Source organism: Chroicocephalus ridibundus, chromosome 4, assembly GCF_963924245.1.
Source record: "Chroicocephalus ridibundus chromosome 4, bChrRid1.1, whole genome shotgun sequence".
NCBI classification, from domain to species: domain Eukaryota; kingdom Metazoa; phylum Chordata; class Aves; order Charadriiformes; family Laridae; genus Chroicocephalus; species Chroicocephalus ridibundus.
In genome coordinates, this window is record NC_086287.1 from 74,475,751 (window position 1) to 74,501,102 (window position 25,352).

Below are 25,352 nucleotides of genomic sequence, written 5' to 3' on the forward strand. Positions count from 1 at the left end.
CATCTACATTAGCAGAAAATTTGGCCAGGGCTCCTTGCAAACCAAAAAAGGAGACTGAAATGAAATGCCCCGGGGATGCTCTGGCTACCTCAGCGTAACCAGGTTTGGATTAAGCTGCTTGTTTCACTTGCTGCATGGCCTGGTTTTAATCCAATTTGGTTCGGGACGCATAAAATAGCCGCTTTTCTGCCCTCGGGGAAGCGGCAGGCGCAGCCAGAGCCAAGCAAAGGTTGTGTGCAGGCACACGGAGCTGCACTCACTTCTTCGCTCACACTTTGTTAACGCTCCCTTTTGTCCTCCGCAGCATTTTGGATTATTTTTATTGAAATAAAATAACACCAAGCTGCCACCCCTAGCCAGCTCTGGCCAACACTGTCCCGCTGTCCCTCAGGCCTGTTGTGGTTTTTTTTTTGTTTTTTTTTTTTTCAAGAATTAAAAAATTAGGAGAGGTGCTCCCTTGCAACAGCCTGGAAAAATAAAAACAAATTAAAAAACTGCCTGTGCAGGAAGCACAGCGCTACCCAGCTTCACCTATCACCACGCATCAGATTTACTACAGGAATTGCCAAGGGGCCGCCCTCCTCCACGATAACAAAATCTTCCCAGAGACAGAGGCAGAAATAGCCACAGAGTGGCTTCTTGCCTAAAACACCAGAGAAATGGCTCAGCCTCTAACGACAGCTGCCCTGCATCCTGCAGAGACACTGATTTTTTCCTTCCTTCCATCCCAGAATCTGCCCCTTTGACTCCAGCCAGAGATGAGCAAATATTTAATTAACACGTTTGACCTTTTATCAGTCCTCAATGCTGATGGGTTTCTGCAGGCAATTTAGGTGCTCTTTCCCAGAGCCTGCTGCAAACCTCACATCTCAAATCTCTAAAAGTTTTCTTAAATTCTGCATTTGAAAACTGAGAGAACATGAAAGTGTCATCTTACATCATTATTTTAATAGCATTTAAGTTCGCACCTCTTATTCCTGTGGGGCAGTATAGAGTAGAAAACAAGTGCTACCTAGAAAAATCAAGAGCTGCGAGGCCTTTTAATTCCTTTTCCTGTATGACTTTAAAATTTTCCAAATTTCTCGTGGGAGGAAGAGGTTAGAGTTGGCTGAGAACAAGCAGCTCATTGCACTAAACTGGCAGAGAGCAGCCTGCTCTTTCTGGTTTTAGCTGGTGATAACTGGAGACCTTGCATGATATTCTTTCTACTAACCCTTTGTTTCTGATCATTTTGAAAAATGCCAAAAGGTCTCACCTCAGTGAGTTAATGTCCAATTAAAAGGATGTCCCAGGTGTGCAGCCTGACTTTGCACAACCCTTTTTTCTCCCCTCACCTGGTCAGAGCGGCACGGCTCAGCAAGGTCTCGCTGTTCACTAAATCCCTCCATTATTTCGGTTTGAAGCCAAGTGTGACTTGGAAATAATACAAAGCATGAAAAACCTTACCTGCATCCGGGGATGCTTATTTACATTCACAAGATGGGCAGCGTATATTGCTGAGACATATTTTTAAAGTGCAGCAGCAGCAGTTGTATTTGGTAACTATAAACATTTTATTTTTACAGTATATAAAAATATAAGAACAAAATACTATACAGAAAAATATAAAGTTAAGCAGAGATCATCTCAATCTCATTTTTAAGAGGTAAGACGTGAATGGGATCATCCTGCGCAAGCCCCAGACTTCAGAAAATAAAATCATTCTGGTACTTTAAGTGGTGGCACACTCGCTCCGAACAGGACGGATGCTGCTTACAGTGGCCAGAAGCGGAGGTGTGCCAGGGACACCTTTCCAGCACAGGGAACTCGCCTGGCAGCTTCCCACATCCTTAAAAGTTTGCTTTTGTTAAACATAAAATGAAACCTAAGTCCTCTTTCATGCTCTGACCTGGAGATAAGCGTTCTCACCCGCCTCAGCATATTTATGGGGAGGGTGCTAAGGGCCAGCACGCATCCCCGAGCTGGGATCCCACCCGAGGGGCTCAGATTTACTTGAAGCAGCGAGACCGCAGCATGCTTGCACACAAATCCAACCGGCAGCTGAGCTGGCAAATAGGATTTAAGGAAGGCAAAAGGTCAGTGAAAGCAAGCTGATGAAATCCCTGAGTTTCCATCAGTTCCTCAAAGGGGAAAAGAAAACCCCAACTTAAAAAAAAAAAAAAAAGCAACCAGCATTCTTCATTCTTTCCTCTTTCCCAAGGTACTGGCTGTTTCAGTACATTGCTGTCCTTAAGGAAGGCCACCATGGGCTGCAGCAGCCGGAAGTACACGAATCATCTCCTCCTCTTTACCTGTGCTTCCCTAGTTTCATTTTCCACAACCAAACTGTCCCAAGTTCGCTTGCGGGTGAAGCAGGGAAGAGAGGAGGGAAAAGCAACGGGGACAGAGAATTAAGGAATTACAGTGCAAAGTACATGCTCATGGAAAAAAGCCACAGAAGAAAAGTGTTCTCTGTAGATTTTCCAGGCCTGTTCTCTCCATGGCCACAAAACAGGGTCTGTCCTCATAAGGGAGTAACTGCCAACTGACCCTAGACCTTCAAAAGAACACAGGAGCACGTTCTCCAAAGCAGCGAACTTGCTTTTACGCTGAGCATCAGCCATGCTAGTGAGATGCCAATATTACCACCTTTTCATCACCCGGTTATCACAGCAGGACTCCATGAGAAAGCACACTGGGAGTCTCAGGTCTTCGAGTTCCTCTTAGTTTGTTGATTTGTAGGAAAAGTTTGCGAGTCCTTGTGCTGTATTCACACCGGAAAAAAAAAGTGCAGGAACACAGGCTGGACATAGTCCAAGTATTGCCGTGCTGTCGCAGCTTACGGAGTTTGACTGAAAAAAAGTTGTCCAAAGAAGAAATAAGGGCAGACCTAAAAAGGAAGATGGAAGAAGAAGGGAACTGCTCCAGGCACCAGCATGTCCCAGTTCCAGCCTACTGCCAGCAAGGTGCTGTAGTGATTCCCGTTTCCTGTAAGCAGCGCAAGCAGGACAGCAGGGGTTCTGTAGGGTTAAATCAGCAGCATATTTGGGAAGTCTCTCTGCGGCAGGCACAGGGACCACTCTCACTGCCACTTGTAGATCTTCACCGTCTTCTCAGTCAGCGTAGCCAGGAGGTGGGTTTGGTTCACTTCCAAGGGGCAGATATCCAGCACGGGCAGGTCAGCCTGCAGCTTCTGCAGCAAGGAGCCGCTGCCAGCATCCCATAGCTGTGGGACAGACAAAGTCAAACACCGCAGGATCCTCCCCCTCCCATCCCAAACAGAACTTCCTCTCGCTAGAGAAAAGACCTTCCTCGAATTACTTACAGGACCCTTCCTCTACTTTCACACCTTGCTCAGATGGTCTCTCACAGACTCGCAGCACAATGTCACCCTGACTGCCCTCCCCTCTCCTCTGACCCCGAATCACGAGCTCTCATGCAGCCTGTTGTCCACCCTCTGCATCCGAGCTGCTTTTTCCTACAAAGGGCAACCCTTCTCCTCCTCCTCACCTTCCCTGTCATTCCTGACAAGCCTGCAGCCATCCCTCACAGCACTTACCACATTAGCCATCCTGCCAAGTCTAAGTTACACCAGTTGGCGCCCAGTTGTGCCAGTGTGCCCAACTGCATTCCTCTGATGGAATCCAGGGGCTCAGTGCCTGCATTCCTCTCGATGGATGGGGACCACAAGCTTTGGCTAATATTGGGTGTCCCACATTATCAGAGTTGCACCTGCTATAGCAAGTACAACAGACCAACCTGCATAGGGTAACGTGCGTGACAAGACAATTCCCACCAAAACACACTGCTGCTGTGACTGATAAGGCTTCTCCCCTAAGAATTGCAATAAAACCCTCCACCACACCGAAAGGAATGAGAGATACCAGGGCAGAATTAGATGCCTCATCGCCAGCACACACAAAGATGCTGCCATCCTCCTCTGGGCTCTGAAAAATGGCGTTCTTGGTCAGCAGCTTGCAGGTGGGCCCAGCGCTGAAAGTCTGAACCGGGTTAGAAGAACACACCACATCTTCAGAGTCCTCCATCAGAGGGCTGCTAGTCAGTTCCATCATCACACAACGCACACATGGGTTATTTTTACCTGCGTGGCAGAAATAAAAAGGTAACCTTTGGAACGTTTAATTGCAGAGAACTTTTAACTGTAGGAATACAAGCAACACCACCCTGCAGCTGCCCCCTTTTGCCCTCACCCAATTCTTATCTATGTGCAAATGCGCACTGCTGCGGCTAGGGCAGGTACCACGTTTCTGCTGTGCCCTCAGCACCAGAGCTGCTGTTGAACTCAAAAAACAGTGGGGCAACGTGGCCACAAACACATTGTAGATGCACAGCATTACGTACTGGGCCTGTACGTGGCGAGGCAGTGCCGTGTGTTGATCTCTGTTTGAATATCGATGCATCCTCCAGGTTCCAGCAGCAAGTGATGAGGCCGGTAGGAGTTGCCAGCTTTCTGTTCCCAAAAGCAGGCTCCTTCCAAGGTCCCTGCCAGGATTCCACCGTGAGGCAGCGACGCCGAGGCCATCCGGGGCAGATAGGACAACGATACCATGGGGCACCTGAAAGTGTGATTGGCAAGAGTCAGTGCTGCCAGCTGCAGCCATGCTGGCCACCTGCCTCACCTCTCTCCAACCACGCTGCAATGAAAGGGCCTAAGCAGGCTACAGAATGACCCTTCAAGCAAGGAACCCCAACTTGTCAAGACTAAGTGACATTCGACGGAGCTACTGAGCCTTATGTTTTAAGGAAACAGACAGCCCACATCAGATGCGTGTAAATCAGCATTTGATTCCCTGAGTAGAAGAGATGGAGGTACCAGTGTCTCACACCTCTTGTAATTTATCCCTTCCAAATTAAATACTAACACCAGCTCCAAACCAAATTCAGTTTCTCCTGCTTAGGCTGCACCGGTGGGTCCATTGCTGACCACTGTGTGCCTTAAAAAGATGCAGGTGCCAAGCACTTGCACTAAGTGATACATATACCATGCAACCTTATGAGAGACTTCTCACTTCTGTGCTAAATTCAAATTTTTGAACAAGAGATTAGCATAAAACAATTTAAACTTTTACAATTACTGTGTGATTTATGGAAGAAGCTATGTTTAGCTTAATGTATATTAGCGAAGTTGAAAGGAATGAAAAAATCCTTATGCCATACTTGGACTTCTGAGGGACTAGTTCCTGGACGTGTGAGTTGGTGTCTCTCAAATCATATATCATGATAGAGCCGTTGACCAGTCCAGCGTAGATGTAGTTTGTATCATCTAGACACCAGCAGCAGCTCCAGACAGGACGGCCAGCATTGTATGTCTGCACCACAGTATTTGTTGCCAAGCTGCAGAAGAAAAGCAAAGTGTTGGCCCGTTGCACAAGCATCTACTGATGAGAAAATAGCATAATTAAGGTAAGCAAATCTAGCTTTTTAAAGTCCTTAGACAGAAGCATCTCTCTTTAGACTGAATTCTGAATTAACTCCTCCTTTACTCCAGACATGAATCTGGAAAATCTAGACAGAATAATCACTTGGATGTTGTGAAGTGATTCATAAATCTTCCAGGCCAATGCTTCTTTTTCCGGATTGATCTTTGGAGACTGGGAAAGGAAATCTCAGAGCAGGGTCTCAACTGCCTTACTGGAAAGCAAAACTAAGTTACTTTTCTGGAAACAATTAGGATAAGTGACTCTAGTGTAATCCCATAATATCGCCTATTCCTGAGATCACGGGGCTCATCTCTTCAGATTACATCTCTCAATTAGTTCCCGCTTTTTACGTGAGCGAAATAGTGCTTATGCCTCAAAAGGATCCATTTTAAGCAAAAGTGAGACAGCGAGTGGGGTAAAGACAGTTAAAAGCAGATTTATAGTGTTAATTCTTTAGAAACTCGATTTGTAGAAGGAAGGAGAGGGGAGTACGTAGAGGGGCGCAACCCAGAATGGCAGATGAAGTTGGTGTTGGATTGGAATGTATTTGCAGAGGGCAGTGTTGTCAACATGGGCTCAGCATGTTGAGAACAGTGCGAGACAGAGGACAGCACATATGAGAGTAACTCTGGATATTCTTTACAACACACGGGTTTCTCCCTGGGGAAGGTGATTATGCTCAGAACTCCCAAGAAGCGAGTAATTGCTCGCAGGTAAGTATAAGGGGAACAACGACAAAGATAAACCTGGCTGGGGAAAACTAACTGAAAGTTTGATATCAGAACAGTGACTGGTTCAAAACAACAGAAGAAAAACACCCCAAGTCATGGTGCTATTTTAAACACTTGCAAGCCAGAACAGGAGACAACTTGGGTAACTCCTTTTGGTAGGATGACTATGAAATCAGTAACTAGAGAAGAAAGATGACTGAAAAGGGACTTTTTCCTTTCAGAGGGAGACTGAAAGAAGTATGAAGATGCTGCTCAAGCAAACACTTAACTCCAGGACATTCTGGGATCAAGTACAAAAGCAAGAGGATCACAAGTTCCAAAGCAACCACCCAGGCTGATATGGGAGTCAAGTGTCTGAGCAGATACTGCGACGAGAAGCCACTCTCCAGATTAAACCACGAAAACAATATCAACCTCATCGGTTAGAAATCTGACACACTGACTTCAGCAGAGACGGTTTTGTTTACTTTTAACTACTCTAGCAAACATTTCAACATGGTAATAGGAAAGCAACATTCTTTAAATTTTTGTTGCAGGATTAAGTTCTCTTCATTGCTTCACTCGTGGGAAAGAAATGGGACTAATCAGTCATGTAACAGACATATCCTGCCTAACCCTATACTGACAGGCAGGTATGCATAAAGGTGTTAATATAACTCAATAAGAATCAAATCAGCCAATAAAGTTTTGAAGCAGGTTTAAGGTTAAAGATGGAAGAGCAGCAGAGTAGCAAGAAAACACTCATAGGCTGTAAATTCTAACAGGACTGGACACATTTTTCTCTCAGCTTCTGCATAGTTAGCCTCCAAAGTGCTGCTCCCAAGTCACTGCTAGCTCTAGAGAACCTGTGTTCCTCTAGCAGGTGCTCAACGGTGCTGCCTACATGTTTCATACCCCAGATGAATTCCACGCTCTGCAAGAAGTTTAAAAGCCAATATTAGGGCAGGGAAGAAAGCGCCCACCCTGAACACTCCTTGTTTCTGTTTTATGCCATACAAGTTCCCATGCTTCACATTTCCCTGCAGTAACAGAAAACCAAGCAGACAGTAAATTTCACATCAATACATCATGCTACATTTTTTTCCTCAACACAACTTTGACAAACTGTGTTGAATTACTCGTTTTCCACTGAATTCTCCACCGGAAAATTATCAGAGACGGGTAGCTCCACAACAACTCCATGTAAAAGATCTGAAAGCATGAACTTTCTCTCTGTTATCTCCCACACGCAGGAAGAATATGCAGACCTGATCTCATCTTAGCAGCACCTTTTGGAAAGCAGAATAGCAAGTGCTACGAGACAAAACGAAATCCAACCCTGTTTCTTGCAGCAAAACTCTGCTGGGACAGGCTGCTCCCCCAAGCAGGGCTCACCTGGTAAGTTTGAGAGTGTTGTCCAGAGCAGCAGAGAGCAGCAAGCCATCCGCTCGACGGCCAAAAGCCAGTCCCCGAATCTGTTTGCTATGGATGGGGATGTACTGACTGCTCTTCAGGTTGGCCACGCTCATCATCTTAACACCACAACCTGTCACAGAAGAAGGATAAAGCAGGTTATCGCAAAGCGGCATATGTGCAGAACTAGCAATTCTACGCCAGAACTACAGTGTCTGTAATGAAGCCTGTGGTGGGATGAACACATAAAAGTTATTTGCTGTTCTGGATAAAAAAGGCCACAAATCATTCTTTAGTTCAAATGGCAACAGGGCTAAATCCCTAAGGATCCCAGCCAGCAAGAGCAAACTCACTATCAGTGTTACAGTTCTTGTTACAAAAGCCTGCTGCTCTTTAGCCGATTTCTTCAAAGACATTCTTGCCTAGATAAAGCCACGCACAGTAGGATTACATGGCTATTTAAGAGAACAAGTGTCACTGCAAAGAATGCTTACAGGTGAACTCAACCTGCGTGCTACAAGAGTCACCACAAAGCCTACATTCAGAGATTCATTCCCTGGCTTCAACAGCCAGAAAAATAAGGTCAGTTGAATTCAGAAAACAGTTTTGCTATGCCTCGATAAGGCATGTTAATCTCCAAACCATTAACCAAATAAAGTAAATTTCATCATTCAGAAAGCATTAAAGTACTTTGCAAATAAACTCTCAGACTCCTAATGCTACATCTACATCACTGAAAAAAGCAAGTTGGCGCTGACCCAGATGTCACTTGCCCCAGTCCATAACAGTGAGACAAGAACAGGGCTGCCCGTGACTTCTTGGCTTCCTCACGGGGAAACAGTGCTCCTATTATTCATATCAGAATTTTTTTGCTTTTCCCCTTTTTTTTTTTGTTAAAGAGTATTGACAAATCAGCTGCATGCGGATGAATCTACCTACAATCTGGAGAGCAATGTTTCTCACTCAAGCACTGGAGGCTTCTCTGCAGGCCCTTGTGCGTTGGTCCCTTGGTTTTTCAGAACGCCCACCTTTTTGCAAGGGGTCATCTTCATCACAGAGCACCAGACACACCTTTTACCTTCTTGTGGATGTTTCAGTAGAAGTGCCAGGGACCTGCTGCTAGGATTCTGATGGAGAAGTGATGGGGGAAACAAGCTACTTGGCTAGGCAGAAGCTACCAATGTAGAGGCGAGATAATCTACAGAGTGTCTTGTGAGTATTCCCAGTTTACAAGTCACATACAAAGGTCAAGCAAGAGAAGGGGGGGGAGCAGGGAGGAAGCAGAAAACACATTTAACTTTCCCCTATGAACCCCCAAATCTTGACTTGCTTAATTACCAGGAATAAAAGTAGACTGTGGAGAAGGCTGTGATACCACGAGACAACTCAAGGAATCGCAGTATGCCATTACTCTGCAGTTCCCAGTCTGAGACACCACAAAAACCTTTTCCAGGTGGTACTTGCGCTGGCTTTGGCTGGAAGGCAGGCTGCCTGGGAGGCAGGTGCGGGAGCTGCCAGGCAGCTGAGAAGAGCTCACATTGTGCTGGGCCACCAGAGCCTTCAGCTCCTGCAAAGAAAAAGACCCAAAGAGCTTTAATGCACCACTGGCGATGTCACCTTCTGTGCTGTCTGTTCCAGATGCTCCAACTGGACTTGTTCTCAGATAAGGAGGGGGAACATGGGCCAATTTCCACACCGTTCCTGAAATGCTGGATTTCCAAGTCCATCGACTATGACAGTGAGCAACAAAAGCATTCAAAAGCTATGCATGTTCTGGCAGAATGTACTCAAAGTCTGTTATTGTATATATTAGACCCTGTGAGAGTGAAGACTCTCGGGCAACACATAAAAGCCAATAACAATTATTACCAGATCAATGCCGTTTAGAAAAAGAATGAACTGCCAAGTATTACATGCAGCTAAACCACAAGAGAAAGTCAATTAGAACCATTTTCCAGAATTTCCAGAATACCCCATAAAAAAATAAAAGCTCGAGTTTCAACATAAAGGGTGTTGCAGGAAACAAGTCAGTCTATTTAATGAAGATGACCCTGTTCTTGTAAACCCTGAGCAGCAAATTCCAGGAACAACACAACTCTCAAGAGCTCCAGCTCTGTTTTCCACGACCTCCTCCCCCCCTCTTCCTCCACCTCAAGTGATGAGTGCTCACGGATGCTCAGCAGAGACGTGGCCAAGGACAGCTTCCATCAGCAACAAGGTACTTCTAGAATTCCTCCTTCCACAGAGATCTTCAGGGGTGAAGAGGGTATGCAAGTAGTGGCACTGGCATATCATCAGTCAACTAAAGACGCCCCCCAAAAAAGCATTTTGACCAACTTGGTGTAATCCAAGGGCAAAACAAGACAGTACAGAACCCCAGAGATATTCGAGGGAGCGTATATATTAAGAAAAATCACTACTTGCTTTCTGCTGTTTGAGCAACATAGATTATGCTTCAAATACTATGTAATTTTTAAACAATTAAGGGCCACAAGAGTGATATTATGAATATATTAGTAGATTGCAAGCTAGCTTCAATATTGAACCAGCCACTACCACTTAACTCGCATCTGAGCAAAGGCAGCAGTTCTCAAAGAGGCAAGATCAAAGATCAAGCTCTACATTAATAGTTATCATCAAGACCCATAACTTTTGGAAACTGCTCAAGAGGAGGGCAACGCTGATATTTTACAGAGGTCTGATCTGTTTTGCATCAAGCACATTGCAAATTCCCCAAGGGAATAAAAATCAAAGCTGAAGGCTCAAGATGATCCCATTAGAGCAAGCAAAGACAAAACAACCTGGGGAGGAAGAGGAGGGGGGTTGTGCGAGAATGCTTACCATGGAAGCTGTAGCTTCAGGCTTAGAGTAAGCAGCCAGTGAAAACACCAGTAACTTAGAAGAAAGTGACTCTTAAAAAAGTTTTAATAAAATCATTATTTCTAAAAGGCAGGAGGATACCACCACCACTGAGGGTCAGAAGAAATTAAAGTTATTTATTGCTCTGGGGAGTTTACAAAATTGCCCTTATCATCTGCATTCAACAGTCAGCTTTTACACAAGTCATTAAAAAGGAAACCAGGGAATTAAAGCCACAAGGACTATTGGTACAATGCTTACATTTAGACAGAATGGACAAACCCAGCAGAATCACCAAGCCTTACTGAAGACACATTACCAAGGTGATTAGAAGTGTTGGACTGCAGAACAAATTCCACTAACTGTGCTCAAAAGGACACTATTCTGGTAGTATAAGCCTGTGCCTTCCTTTAAGCGGTTTGCAGAGTTTTCCTGATGCCTGGTGTTGCCTAAGGGCCTCGAGGGCACACTCGTCTCTCTGCACATGCTGTGACTGCCTCCTAGATTTCAGCTTGAATGAACACAGTCACACAGGTTGGGTGGGGAAAGACGACGATACACAGCAGAAGTCTTCCTGAGGATCACGTGCAAGAAGCAGATGATCACAATGCATAGGAAAGGAAAACCACCAGCTACAACAAATGCAGAACTGTTTCCTTTTGAGTATTAGGTTACAGTTTTAATAGCTGATATGAAGCTTTAAAGACACAGGCAGTTATCAGATGACTGTCACTCTCTGGCTGTGCTCCCAACAGACCTCTTCCAGAAGCCATGCCTGCTGTCTTGCACCACACAGCCCCAGCCTTGCATTTAAAAAGAGAGAAACACATGACTGTGTTTCAGTGCAGCACTACAGACAGTCCACCTTCCTTTGGTTCAGGTTCAAATTCAGTCAGAAGGACACAGAGCATTTTTAATTGGCTTCGCTATAAGTAACAGGTGAATGGAGTATCAGGTTTTACTTCTTCTAGATCTTCCCCAGATACCAATTGGAGGTGATCACAAAGAGGAAAGATTTTTATGCACTAAAACCATTAGCCTACAACTTTTCTAAAGGAGTTAAAGTCACAAATTTTAGTGATATTTTGCCATCCAACTATTTTTGGATGCTCTGAAAGTCCTATTTAAAGAAAAGCTTTTCCAATACATTGAACAATATAAACTGACGTCTGCAAGGCTCACAATTACACTTGCTTTCTTTGCCGTAGCAGCATGCAATCTCCTGTCATTTCCCAGCAAGTCCTCCCTTTACTGCTCCATACATAAACAGAGCGGCTGTTTCCCACTCGAAAAAAATATGAATCTCCTACCCCAGTTGATCCATGGTATTAATGCCAGAAGCCAGGGATGGTTTGTTTATCATTAGCTAACTTTTATTGAAAACTTTGGCAGATTCAGGAGTACTGCAGTAGCTCACATCTGATTCCCAAGTTCTTTGCGCTCACAAAGGGAAAATTTTAGGCAAGAGTAAGGCTTCAGTAGTACTACTTCCAAAATTCAAGTCTGAACCTGCCACGCAGTGGCATATAGCTCCACACAGCACACACTGAAGGTTCACATATCGAAACAACACTCTTGAGAGCTATCTACCAGAGTTTTATTTAGCTCCCTACCCCTCTCTCCCCTCCTTTCCTCATATATTTTCATATAGCTAAAGACTTAAAACACCATCCCTTTTCTAGCCTCAATCATCTTAAATACTTCTCTAACGAAGTACAATGGACAAGACTGTTAGTAGACAAGAGCAGAGGAAAAATGCATACAAATATAAAAGGTTATAACTAGTGATGTGACCGCTGATGAGGTACAGCTCTCAAGCACATTAGCAACAAAAAAGGGTTCACACAATGACTTTTGGGGGGGGAAAACCAATGGTATTTGCTTTCCATAGAACTTCAGACACCAAGGTTTGTATACAACCAACGTACATCATAACTATTCCAATAAAGTTCTATGCAACTGAACTTTGCCATACCAAATGACCCCCTGAGTGTACAGATGTTTCACACATTACTTTTGTAATCCCACAGCACTTTGTTTTCTATATTGGCTTACAGCTTTGTATGCCAATTAAACATGTTTTCTTGTGCTATCAGTAACATGGCTTGCTGAAAGGACCAGGGCAGACTCAAGATATAACAAGGCAAATTCAGATTAGATGTTAGGAAAAAAAAAAAGTCTCAATGAGGACGGTCAAACAATGAGATGGCCAGAGAAGCTGTGTGATCTGCCTGCATACACCCCACACCTGGTGTGACAGTGCCCTGAGTAACCCAATCCAATGCTGCAGTTACACAACTAGGGCCCCTTCCAACCTAAACGATTCCATGCAAGTAGTTGCTTTACTAGATGACCTCTCATAAGACAAGGAGCTCGTTAGACACATGCTCAAAATACAAGCAAACAACTTAAAGACTTCTTCCAGACTCCCTGCTGATTTTCTGCTCCCCAGCAAATTGTTTTACATTCAGTTTATTCATAGTATAAACAAGCACCTTAAAATTGCTTCCAGCATTCACATTAACCACTACAGGACAGTGATGAATGCAGTATAAATACTGAAACAGAGCTTAAAGAACACAGGGTACTTAATCTTTATAACGTGACTTCAATTCACTTAGACTGGATACTCTATCATAAACACCAGAAGAATTGCAGGAAGACATTATAGACCTGCAGTTTTATGCCATTCACATTTTCTTTAAGCCAAAGTTTAAAGTGGACTAATTTTCTTATTAGCTCTCATGATCTTCATGCAGGGATTTAGGCAAGCAATTTATAAAGCCTTATCTTACGTCACACAGGAAGACTTCAGTGAAGAGGATGTTGCTTAATGTACAGACATAAATAGCCAAGGCTATAAAAAAAATCCAGAAGTAAAGAAAAGCATAAAGTTAAGCAAGTTACTAGACAGCGAGATATTAGATATCATCTACTTCATACAACAAAACCAGTAGCAAGCTGACTGTGAAATAGGCTATTGGAAAACCCAGCACTGGTGGAACGTGCCAGATAATTTACAGTTGGAAGCACCAGTAAAGTCCAGAATTTATAGAAGTCCTGCAAAAGCAGCTGTGATGGGTTACAAAATATCCCAGTACTGCATGAGCCAGAAAGGAAGCAGTCCTTCAGCAACCAGTCATTTATTTTCAGCAATTTGTATTCTAAGGGGACAGAGGAGCCTCTTAGCAGCTGTTCAACCCATGCATACAGCCTATGCCATTGACAGGCCAGCTCTCATAGCACCAGAAGGTGCTTAAGTAGAATGCTGACTGACCTTCACCAAAAAATTAGGGGTGTGTGTGTTGTTTTTCTCTTTTGGTTTTGCAGATAGCCATGCCTCTTCAAAGCTACTTCTTAAAGGCTCTCGACTAACTAGCGATAATAGGTCCATTATGGTTTACTGTAGGGATTTTCCAAGCTTATTTTGGTGAAGATAAGGAGAATAAGTTTGGGGCTGTATTACCAGGCCACGCTAGGCACCACAAAACCTGAGGAGGAACCTGCAACATCAACAGCCAAAAAAAAACTCCTCTACTGCTAAGCTGTACTTGCAATTTTGATTACGTCTTAGAAGCACAGGTAGTATACATGAATACGCCAGCCTGGGAGGGTTAGAATACGCCTGATGATTTACCAGTTGAATTCACTGAATCTTTCTGCTTATTAAAACTGGAAGCCTGTCTTCTCTCCTCTAGGGGAACATGCAAAAGGCAGGTTGAAGAGAAAAGGAATCCTCTGTTTGAGACTCACCTGAACTTGCTTGCGGAGTTTGCTGCATTCGTCTGTCAAAACTTGCAACTGGAGACGGCTCTGTGCAGATTCCAGCTCTGCCTGTCTCCGCAACATTTGTTCCTTTTCTAAAGAGCTGGAAGAACGAGAGAAAAGCAATCCTTAGGACTAGGTACTGCCTAGGATGCTTCTTTGGGCTGTGTGTTCCTCTCCCCAGACTTCATCCCAACACGGGTCCTATTCAGGTAAATTCAAAAGAGAAAATCTGGTGCCGCACTCATCCAGTACCTTCACCTCGAGATGTTCTTGGTTATGCAATTGTACTGAATGACTCACTCAAGTATTGTTCCATAGAAACAACAGCCTTTCTCCTCACCCTCTCCAAGTGTGCTAATTTAGTAGACGAGAGTGAAAGAGAAATCAGGGGTTTTTTCCTCCCCCTACAGAAACAGTTTAGCAAATTCTATACCATCAACATCCATTGTAATATACCACGTCAGTAATACAGCAATATTGTCAAGCTCATTTCTACTAATTTTATATTTCAGGAAAACATAGCTGTATCAGAAATAGATACAGATGAATTCTCTGTGAATGCCCATATAGAAGCCATACTTAATACCTCACCTTGAGCCTAAAAGTGCGTACACACAATTTAGCAGCAGCAGTTTTCATAACTTATTTCAATTTCTCTTTCATATATGCTTTACATATGAAGGAACAGTTAAAGAAGGGGAAGAAACAACCAGTATTTCTTAAAATTATCTGTACATTTAGTCTATAATATTGACCACTGCATTCTGCACTTCAAAAACAGCAATACTCCAGTTATTTCAGTAGTTCACGTGCAGTTCTCGCTTGCCTAAGTACCTTCTAAATATAGAGGCCTAGCCATGCATGTTTACCAGGCACTGAATTCTCTCATTTCCCTATAGCATCTTCACATTTTTTTGCTGCATAAGAAACAGGTGAAATGCTGTATTTAACCATCGCAAACACATTCTTTACACAAACACGCAGAGCCTGAAGGCTGGCTTTTTTTTTTTTTTTTGAATGTGAAGAACAAACCTCAGGATCTTACACCTAATTCAAGGCTATGTGCAAGCAATATCAATGCCTGCATCGCTGTTTGCATTTGTCCTCCACTCGTGGATGCGTGCCACAAAGCAGCCACTGCCAGCAGCTGAACCGGACTGACAGGCAGTCACTGCTGTCTGCCTCCCAACAGAAACAGGAGGCAGTGGAAGGGTAGGGCAAGTGGGGAACAGCTGCAGCAAGACTCAGACACAAGCAGCAGTTAGACAGCTACCTCTCCATGAGCAATAACAAGATTTAAACACCTAAATGCTTTCCGTGATTTTGAAAAAATATATATTATAAAAAAAAAATCTTATTTATAGTTTGTTTTGCAGTGTCGATCCAGTAAGAGAAGCGTGATGCTTCTAAAGGTACACTTCAAACACCATGAGGCAGTGGCTATCTGGACAGAAGAGATATTTCCCCCTTCGTGACAGTTACTCCTCAATCATTTCAGATCAGTAATTACCAGGGTAGTGAGGCTTCTGTTGAAAGACTGCATTGAAAGGACGGCAGTACAGTTAGAGACATGTGAAGACGACCTCAATTAGATTCTATTCACTACAAGACTCAGGAGAACTCAGATATCTGCAGCCTTTTAATTTCAGAATAGTATCTCTGACAGCATCTTACTGAAAAGAAATTAGTCCCTATTTTCATACCTGCTTTTCCTTTTTTCAATAAAAAGTCTACATTTAAGTTAGAGGCAGAAGTAGAGTCATCGTAATGCTTGCTGACCTTTTGTAAGTAAAGCTACATGAAGAGTTTGACAAAGCAAGATGGAAAGTGATTCATATGAGAGATTACTCTGTTTAATGCACGCAGAAAAGATGGCAGAAAAGGTCAGCTACTCACCCCCTTGCATTTCTAACTATGCCTTGCTTTTCTCATCTAATGATGAATTAGCAACGTACAGCTTTTTGGCAACAACTCTGCATGTTCTCCCGTGATGACATTTCAGGATACAACACAAGATAGCCTTTGCTAGTTCAGTGCCGCAAAGCGCAAACTCAAGAATTTTGTTCCAAAAGAAAATTCTCCTACCACGTAAGACGCCTGCAACCCAGCAAGGCCTTGGTCTGTTAAGACAGCCATACTCATGATAATCCCCGAGGGAATGCACAAATTTTAGACAATACCAGAAGTTAAAGCTTGACGTCAAAGCCAGACTGCAGCTTTCAAGGGCACACAGTCAGTGAGGTCGTATCTTCACGTGGAGACTCCGTACCTTTTCATGCGTTCCTGTTCACTGGTATCCAGCGCTTTCAAAGTGCGAGCGTACAGGATCACAATATCAGAACGTTTCGCTTTCTTATTGCACTGAAATAAAAGACAAGTTCAGTTCATCTACAAGAATTTAACTATCCAAACTAGGCATCCCTACAAGTTGCTAGGCACTATTTCAAAAAAAACCCTTACAGCTTTTAAGGGAGGGGCTGTCTACTTGAGAGCAAGTCCACAAAAACACAACCATACCACAGCGTGTCTGCAAGACACTCCCTCATACAGACACCAGAGCTCCAATCAGGGCTACAACACTTTTAAGTCGTGTATCCTATTGCACCTTTAATAACACATCTCTCTGCTTCCCACTAAATTTGTTTTGCTAAAGCACCAGCAACGCAGAATGGTCAGGTAGAGTTCCAGGAACAAGAAAAAAAAGAGTCCCCAGACAAAAAGGGGAAAAAAAGATCTAAAACAACCCCCCAGCCCAGCTTCTATTTATAAACATCAAGCCTGGCTGCTTTGGGAACTCTTTCTTACATACTATATTCCTTTGATCAAATCCTATAGGCCTAAATTCATAAAAGCATTCCAGTGTCAGTATGAAACACTGACACCCAGCCAATTTCAGTGATACGCAGGGAGCCAGATATTTCAAAAATTCTGTGCGTCTGGCTGTGACCATTTAGTACATTAGATTCTCCTTAAAAAGGAGGGATAATACCGCCCCCTGACTTGGGACCTGGAAGAAATTATGGCATCTGCAAGTTTACTGTTTTGCAAATATAGTTTGTGGATGAGAAAAGAGGCAGTGTATACTCAGATCAAGTAACCTCCGCTGAACATTAAATTACTATGTGTGCTTGAAACACAGACATCTCCTATTTAGCAGCACAAAGATAGCATGGGCAACGGTTTCAGATCAGACAACCCACCCTCCCTTCAGTGAAGGACTGCCTTGCAGAGCAGTGAGCAGCTAGGACAGTGTTTCTGGCAGCTAGCAGCTGGCACTGGCATGATCAGGAATGCTGCAATTTCACAGTGACTTGCACTCCATCCACTTGGTATACAGAGCACCGCGCACAGCAACTCTGTGCTATTCAATTAGAGAATGCCCAGTCGCAGAGGACAGCGACTGAAAACGAAGGGGAGGTGATTTAGCTGCAAGGTTCTCTCCAGAGCAAAAAAAATTCTCCCAGGAAGTTTTCAGTAATTACATCACTGGAAGAAAAAGAGGGAGCAAGCACCCCTTACCAGTTCTTAGGGTTCAAGAAAAAGTAGTCACAAAATGCCAAAGAGTAAAGATGCGGGAAGGTCTCAGAATTCTGTCTCGGCCTGGAGCGGGTGAAGAAAAGCTCGCACAGAATTGACAGGGATAAGAAAAATAAGGTTTGGGCCTTTGCTATGGCAACAGTGATTCTTTAGGTTTAATCACAGTGCACATCAACAGGAAGTTTCTTGTTGTGAGGAGGGAAACCTGCACAAAGTCAGGCAAGACTATGGAACCTCTCAAAATGACAAAGCCAAAGAAATCTTGGGCTTCCAGCCATCGACTTGGAAAGCAGCAGAACAGAATCGTATTTACAAGGTACTCATTGACCTATTTTTTTTCCTCAACATTTCTTTCTGGTGAAAAGGAATAAGGAATGGAAGCACATCACAGAGAAGCACAGACCTAATCGAAAGAGATCGGTATTACCCATGGAAACAAAGCTAAAAATGCACCTTAAGAAGCAGATCTACCACTTGCAAATGGACATTAAAGCATGCAACTTGTTTCTCAGTTTGCTCTCCGCAAGCTACCTTAACAACCTGGCCTGCTTAAAGGCTGCAAAATCAGATGCAGCTCAAAATAGAAGATCAACTGACTGAAAACAGTTCTCAAACAGATTTCCTGTCCAATAACATATTCTTTATGCTTACTTAATTGCTTCTAGGAATTTGTCTGCCATTCCCGCACTCTGGGACCACAGTGCAGCATTCTGAAACCATTTACAGGTTTAGCACTTGAACTCTCAAACTTCCGAGTCTGCTACTCACGAATGCTCTACTTCAGGGAGAAAATCCAAGTCAGAATTCTCCCTTTAAAGCAGTGACTAGCTGTTCCTGGCCTAATGACATCAAAATGACAGTGTTTTTTGTTATTTCTGACAGCAGGCAAAGGTGGATTCTCCATGCCACAAGCAGCTGTAACAGTTACAGTGACCATGCCTGCAGCAGAAGTTACCCATTCCAGTGCACATAAACGTCCGCTTTACCTGTGGGCACTTCCCTGCCTGTCCCTTGAGCCACCTTTCAATGCACGTGTAACCAAATAGGTGTCCACACCGCAACGCTGAGAGACGGTGGTCCCCAGCATTGGTCCACTGCTCAAAGCAGATGGCACAGGTATCCCCTTCCTCCTCATCCGGTAGAGCAACAGGAACTGATGGCTCCAGTTTCTTTAGTGGAGTTCTCTAGGATTTAAAAAAAAAAAAAACAACCACAAAACAAAACCACACAGCTTTTTTAGACAAATGCAGCATTTACCATATTTAATCTGTCTCCAAAAGCATTTAGGTCACCTCACCTGCTTTTGCTGGTCTTCAGCTTCTTCATCTTCACGACCTCCATGTTCTGCAGAAGCTTGAGACAAAGCCTGAGATGGCTCTGCTGGGACTTGACTGGAAACTAAAGAAACCATTGCTTAAATGACTGATCCATAATGGGGGGAAAAGGAGTTCTCCTTGACTTGATCCAAAAATCATTGGGGCATAAGATAAGCAGTGCAACAATGGCACAAGCTTCAGATCAGTGTCCTGGATACTGAAGGTCAAGGAGTCTGTAAGTCCTTCTATTCACCAATGATAATGCTGAAGAGTTTTATGCTTTCATTTATTGAAAGCACCAGAATTTCGGCATATTCAGTGAAAAAGGAGAGGTCTTTTAAAGACGGAAATTGTTATCAGGATTTTTTGATCTCCTGGAAACAGACATATCTGCATACAGGTCTATAGTTAGGCTGATTTAAGGATACAACCCTGCATCACTGTGCCTGGAGAAAGACAGACACCAATATGAAGAAGTTATTTTGCCAAGGGATCTAAGCATGCATATTTCATGTGCCAGGAAAGCATTTACCGTATGCTATCCGTCCATTCACCCTGACTTAAGTAGTTTCCCAGCTGGTAGTTATCTGAACTATCAATTCTGCTGGGCCATATGTTTTTGTGGTGGGCCTCTGTTAGGCCTTCTGTTGAAGCACAGGCACACAGAAATGCTACATTTGGATTGCCACCACTAGCATACTACAAAAGAAGCAGAAATCAGTCTCCTCCATCCCCTGACAAAACAAAAGAGTTATTAGTCACATTTAGTATTCGAGGCAGATATTCTCAGTCCAGTGGCGAGGTACCCACTAGCCAATGTCAATATAGTTTTCAGCCTCTTTGGTTCTGGGCTGAACAGAAAGCTGTGACTTATATAAGCAAAAAAGGCAAGGGAATTCCAGAAAACCCAACAGAGAGCATATGGTCACACAATATTAGACAGCACTTAACAGCTTGAGCTCCTGTCACATGTAAGACTAGCTCAGAGCAAGCAGAATCAATCTGTTCAAAAGACACCTCATAGATGTACCCACAGAAAAAGGTGTCAAGGTGGGCTGGCCAGTCAAAACTAAATCTAAAAGCAGAGAGTGAAACATAATGACATTCCTTAGAGACTGAAGCAAAAAAAAAAATAATTAATATCTTGTTCTCATATTCTCTGGGCACCGATAACCTTGAATAGCAAGTTAACTATTTGTGACTCTTACATAAACTGCGTATGTTCACCACAATGTCACTGAAGTGCATGGCAGCCTGTGAACAAGAGCCTAGATAAAGGATTGAGAGCCAGAAAAAGCCAAGAAAAGAGAGAAACAAACAAGAAGCCCACTGTCCTAAGTATCTCTACCTCCTCACCTAAGTGTCACAAGAAGTTACAGAACGAAGAGAAAACTCTAAACTGAAGCAGACTGAAATCACAAATAATTAAAAAATACCAAATCAGATCCTTCTCTGAAAACACTGCTGATCTCCAGAGATGTGACCTGTTATCTTCAATAACACTTCTTGATAATAAATAACAGAGGAAGTACTAATCCCTAAAGTTGAAGTTATTCTGAACATTTCCAGGATTACTTATAAGCAGCAGCCTGCAAATAGCAAAATGATTGTATTTAACAGTAGGGTAGCAATTATCCATTGCTGCTACTGCTCTTAGGAACTGCTTGCCAGAAAGCCTTGTGGTGGCAACCTGCTCCTGTCAGCTGTGGGCATGATGATCTCTTGGCACCGTCTGTTGCGAAGCTTAAAAGGATTTCCCCACTGAGTTTTGAAACAGCAAGAAAAGTTTCTGAAATCAGTCTGTACACAGCTCAAATATAGCACAAACCTCCTGAACTGGCTGCTGGAGGTGTCTCCTGGGCTGACAGTAACAGCGGTGCTGCAGCCTCCACCGCTTCCTCCTCCTCCTCAGCAGAAGAGCTGCTGTCAGAGTCGCTCACTTCTATTACTTCATCTGAGCTGTGTTCCTGGTTGTCCCTTGCAATACGTGAGGGCTCCAGACGTGGGACTGGTCCTGTAGCTGGCTCTTGGGTCCTGCTGAGTTGAAAGTAACTGTCCAACGCTGCCCTGAGTCCAGAAAAGGAAGAAATAAAAGTCACAGTTATTTCACATAAGCTAAAGACTCAGAGTGTTTCTCCATTCTTGTTTGCAGTAGAATTTCTAGGCTGTTGACTGCATTAGGAAGGTATTAAAGTTATCAAGAAGCACCTTCTCTGGTAGAGGGGCAATGCCATACAATTGCCCACTTTACGAACAATCAGCAGTATCACACAGCAAACATTCATTTTTCTCAGCTCAAAGAAAATCTCCTTCTCATTACAACAGTTATATTGTCTTCTTTTGGGATGGGGTGGTGGAGGAGAGAAGAAAAGCGAAGACGACATAAGTGTTGTTCACTAATAGCCTAAGGAACTCCTAATCAGTACCTCCAACTCTAACTCGGACCTGGTTCCCAAAGCCACTGGTAATACTAGATGCACAAGGCCGGTATCAGAGTCCCATCCCATCAGCTACTTTGTGCCTAGCTTTTCTGCCTTTCTTCTTCTCTCCTGGAACTTCATCCCTGGGTAGAAACATCCTCCTCTCTCCCCCCATCAGTTCAGCTATCATCTCAATTACCCTTCAGATCCAAAGTAGAAGTTTGTCAGGTTGCCTTTCAGCCTGAGAACTCCAGTGACCTTCACACACAATCCAAGGGCAAACAGTACAGTTATGTTTAATCATCTGGGAGGAGAAGAGTTCTTGGTCTCATTGAATTTAAAGGCAATGCTCCAGTTAATTATAATTTCACCCTTGACATTTACAAAAACTACAAAGATGAGACAAAAAACAAACAAACCAGAAATAGGGATTTCTTTCTGGCTGGAGAGCATCACCCTTTAAACCCATCACAAATGGTATTAAACCCAGAATTTTTACTTTCTTTGCCTGGAGGTAACCAAAAAAAAAAGCCTACAGAAAAATATTACTTTGCATGTTTGTGGAAGTTTCTGCAGCAATTGTCACCAGAAAACTTAATCAGGCAGTCCCCAAATCAAAGGTGAAATGCAAAACAGAGCACAAGCTCCACTGAGCTAAATGCTGGCTGGAACTGTGGAGAGTCAGCACTGCTGCAGGGAGCACCGACAGGAATCTGGCAGAGCAGAGGGAACGGTGTGAGCAGAAGCTCTGCAAATGAGATGGAAAGCATGAAAGGGCTCAGGAGTCAACACCACCACCGCCAACATAAGAAATGGGGGGATTCGCTTAACAAGAGCAAAGATGCTGCCAGAAGAGATCAGAGCTGTGCCATTATTGAGCTTAAACAGCATGTGAGCCTCCCAGAATCTGGCCATAACCACATACCTGGACTGAGCTGGGTTCTACAAGCCAGGAAGCAATGCAGTTTTAAACTGATGCCAGACTGGATAAGAGTGCATCTCAGACCTAATTTCATTTCTGCTTTACCTGGCACTGACAGTCCTCTGGGAACCACCAATTCTCTGCTGCCTGCGAGCTCTCCTCACTTGTGGACGCTGCGTGACCTGTGGCACAGGCAGTGGCCGATACGGATCAAGTGCCCCTTGTAGCCTTTGCAGTCCGTTGAGAGCTGAGGCAGGACTCAGCTGCGGGTCAGGCTCAGCAGCTGCTTCTCTTGTTGCACCAGCATTTGGTATGACAACAGCGTCATCAGCAGGAAGAACCGTAACGCTGCCTCCTCCTTCACCGAGCACTGGAGCGCGGGATGACAGTGCTGCATGACGAGAGGGCTCTGCCGGAAGCATCCTGAGGTTCTCTACAGAGTAAGCAGCCACAGGCTGGAGATCAACTTCCATCTCTTCTTGAGCCATTTCTGCAAAGAGTTGAAGAAAACTAGTATTTATTTGCAAGTCTACACCCTACTTCTAGCCTGACAGTGTCAAGAATCAGGTGCAGCAGTCAGTGACTATAAAAGCCTTTAGAATTCAGGCTCAAGAGACAATTTGTCCTTTTGCCTTAGATACACAGCAGAGCTAAACTGTCTGAAGTCAATACAGCTGGCATAGCAGACAGCACCCTCCCAGAGTCCAGGACTCCAGCTCTTTGGCTCAACAGCAGCTAGCACCAAAGGCACATTGCAAAATCAATTTAAGTAAGCCATTGGATGATATGGAAAGTTAGGGATTTCTTGCTGGCATCACTAACTTGCCGGTAAATTCACTTGTACTTTGGAGAACAGAGTTTGGAAATATTTGAGAGATTCTCCATGGTGAGCAGCACTGCACAAACACCCACAAATAAAGCCAGAAACAAGCTCTACAATGCAGTCCTTTGTCATATCACTCTCTGGAGGTGGGTTTATTTTCAAGTTTCTTCAAATAAAATTCCATTACCACTGTGACCCTTTCCCACAGCTCACTTAACATGCCTTTCAGGTATTTTATATTCACCAACACAGAAAGAGTATCACAGCAGAACGCACGACTGAAATGTTACGGGTAGCAAGTCACCTGCAACACCAGCATTTGTGGATCTATATTCAGCCTGAGACTAGATAAACATAAAATTTGCAGTAAAACCTCACATATTTAAGGATGGCTGCCCTGCAAATGTCTTTAGGATAAAGATTTCACGTTACTTCCTAAACAGAAGTACAGAGAAGGCAAGTCTGTGCATTGCTAATTATTATGCAGCTGTCAGCCGCCTAATTGGAGCACTTTCATCACCCTGTTCTACAGGGAGCCTTACAACACAAGAAAGTGCAAGATTATTTCTTTAACTGAATAAATACGTGTGCCCCAAAAAAATCATCTTTCTTTTGCAGGATTAAATTCTGCAAGCTGCTGAAGGTGATTCACATTCCCAAAAAATACTTAGGCAATCATAAACCTGAAAGGCCTTGGGAATTGTAGACCTTTAGCATTACTAAGAGCCCAAAGCACACACCAAAACTTACTAGGCTAGGCACTGCGCAAACAGAGCAAAGGCTGCTTTTCGTACACAGAATAACTAGAAAATGCATACAAGAATTACTAGAGGGGGATGTACTAACACTCATGTATTTTTACAGATCTTTTAAGAAGTTCTAACTTACAAATCATTTTATAATTCTTATCCTAATTACCAATACAGCCTAAGTTAGGCCAAAAATAGGTGTTAAATGCACCTCCCACCAGAACAGTCATACAGCCAAGACATGATAATATTCAGTGACTGAGTACTGCTTCTCTAGCACTAAACCCACATTCATGATAAAATTGACACCTAGAAGCATAACAGACCCTTTATTTTCCTCATAAATTGTGAGACTTAAAAATACTGCACACATTCACCATTATGGGTTAACTAACCCTGCATAACTCCTAATAAACAACAGCAACAAAAAAAAGATGTTAATACTGGCATTTTCACCATTAAATCTTGGAGCCTTCCTGAAAGGGGCAAAGGCAGCTCGAGACAGGCAGCTGCCCACCCGGCAGTCACTGGAGGAACCCACAGATGGAAGGTCTCCATGAACAAGCTTCTTGAGCCCAGGTGAGAAGAACCACAGAGTGCTGTCAGAGAGTGGAGCCGGAGAAGCAGCTCCACAGAAGGCCCTGCAGTGCCAACCAGACGGATGAAGGCTGAAGCACAAGCCTCCCCTTGCGGAGGGTCCTCCCAACCGCGCACAGCCCGGCCCCGCTCTACAGCTCCTGGGCTTATATCATGCTGCCCCCACTTTAACCAAAAAGCTCCAAACACCAACCAAAATTAAGCGCACTCTCCACAAGCGTGGGTTTTTTTTCTGGCTTTTCACAGAGCTTACTTATTTTAATTAAGAAACCCAGTCACACAAACGACGGGGGAGGGGGATATTTCTCCTCCCTCAGCCGCAGGCACCCCAAGCTCTCGGGACGGCTCAGGCCGCCTTCTGGGCGAAGGCCGCCCGCCATCAACCCAAGCCGCCTGGGAGGCCAGGCCGCAGCAAGACCCCCAGACCCCTCCCCGGCGGCCGCCCGCGGAGGCTCAGCCACCCCCGCGGTGCTCGGGGGACGCCAGGCCGGAGAAACGGGAGGGGAACCGGGCCCGGGGGAACCGTCCCCACCGCCCCTTGCTCACCTGCCGGCAGGCCCGACCGCCCCGCTCGAGGGCCGCGCCGCCCCGCCCACGCCCTCTGCGCCCGCTTCTATTGGACGAGCCGGGGCCAGGCCCGCCTTCTCATTGGCCAGCCGCTCCGTCCGTCGGTGTGAGGGAACGGCGGGTGAAGGGGGCGAGGGGAGGGGAGGCAGGGCCTGCTCTGATTGGCCAGAGAGCCGTGGTGGGAGAGCCCGGCTGATTAGGCGGCGCGACTCGAGGGGCGGGGAAAAGGCCGCGGGGCGCGTTTTCATTGG

At 44.4% G+C, this 25,352-nt stretch overlaps 1 protein-coding gene across 2 annotated transcripts; it reads right to left on the minus strand.

Moving 5' to 3' along the window:
* Positions 1–1,529: 1,529 nt before the first annotated feature.
* RFWD3 (ring finger and WD repeat domain 3) lies at positions 1,530–25,181 on the minus strand. Of its 2 annotated transcripts, XM_063334176.1 has the most exons (13): positions 25,081–25,181; positions 22,471–22,855; positions 20,852–21,090; positions 19,005–19,105; positions 18,694–18,891; positions 16,440–16,531; positions 14,156–14,270; positions 8,882–9,110; positions 7,526–7,676; positions 5,158–5,334; positions 4,342–4,556; positions 3,864–4,081; positions 1,530–3,205 (listed from the first exon to the last, which is right to left on the minus strand). In XM_063334176.1, exons 2-13 carry the CDS (start codon positions 22,851–22,853, stop codon positions 3,062–3,064), a joined length of 2,262 nt encoding a protein of 753 aa, XP_063190246.1. In that variant the 5' UTR covers positions 22,854–22,855; positions 25,081–25,181; the 3' UTR covers positions 1,530–3,061. The 2 variants fall into 2 exon arrangements, with proteins under 2 accessions (XP_063190246.1, XP_063190245.1); XM_063334175.1 differs by having other exon boundaries at positions 3,063–4,081.
* Between the last annotated feature and the right edge of the window lie 171 nt (positions 25,182–25,352).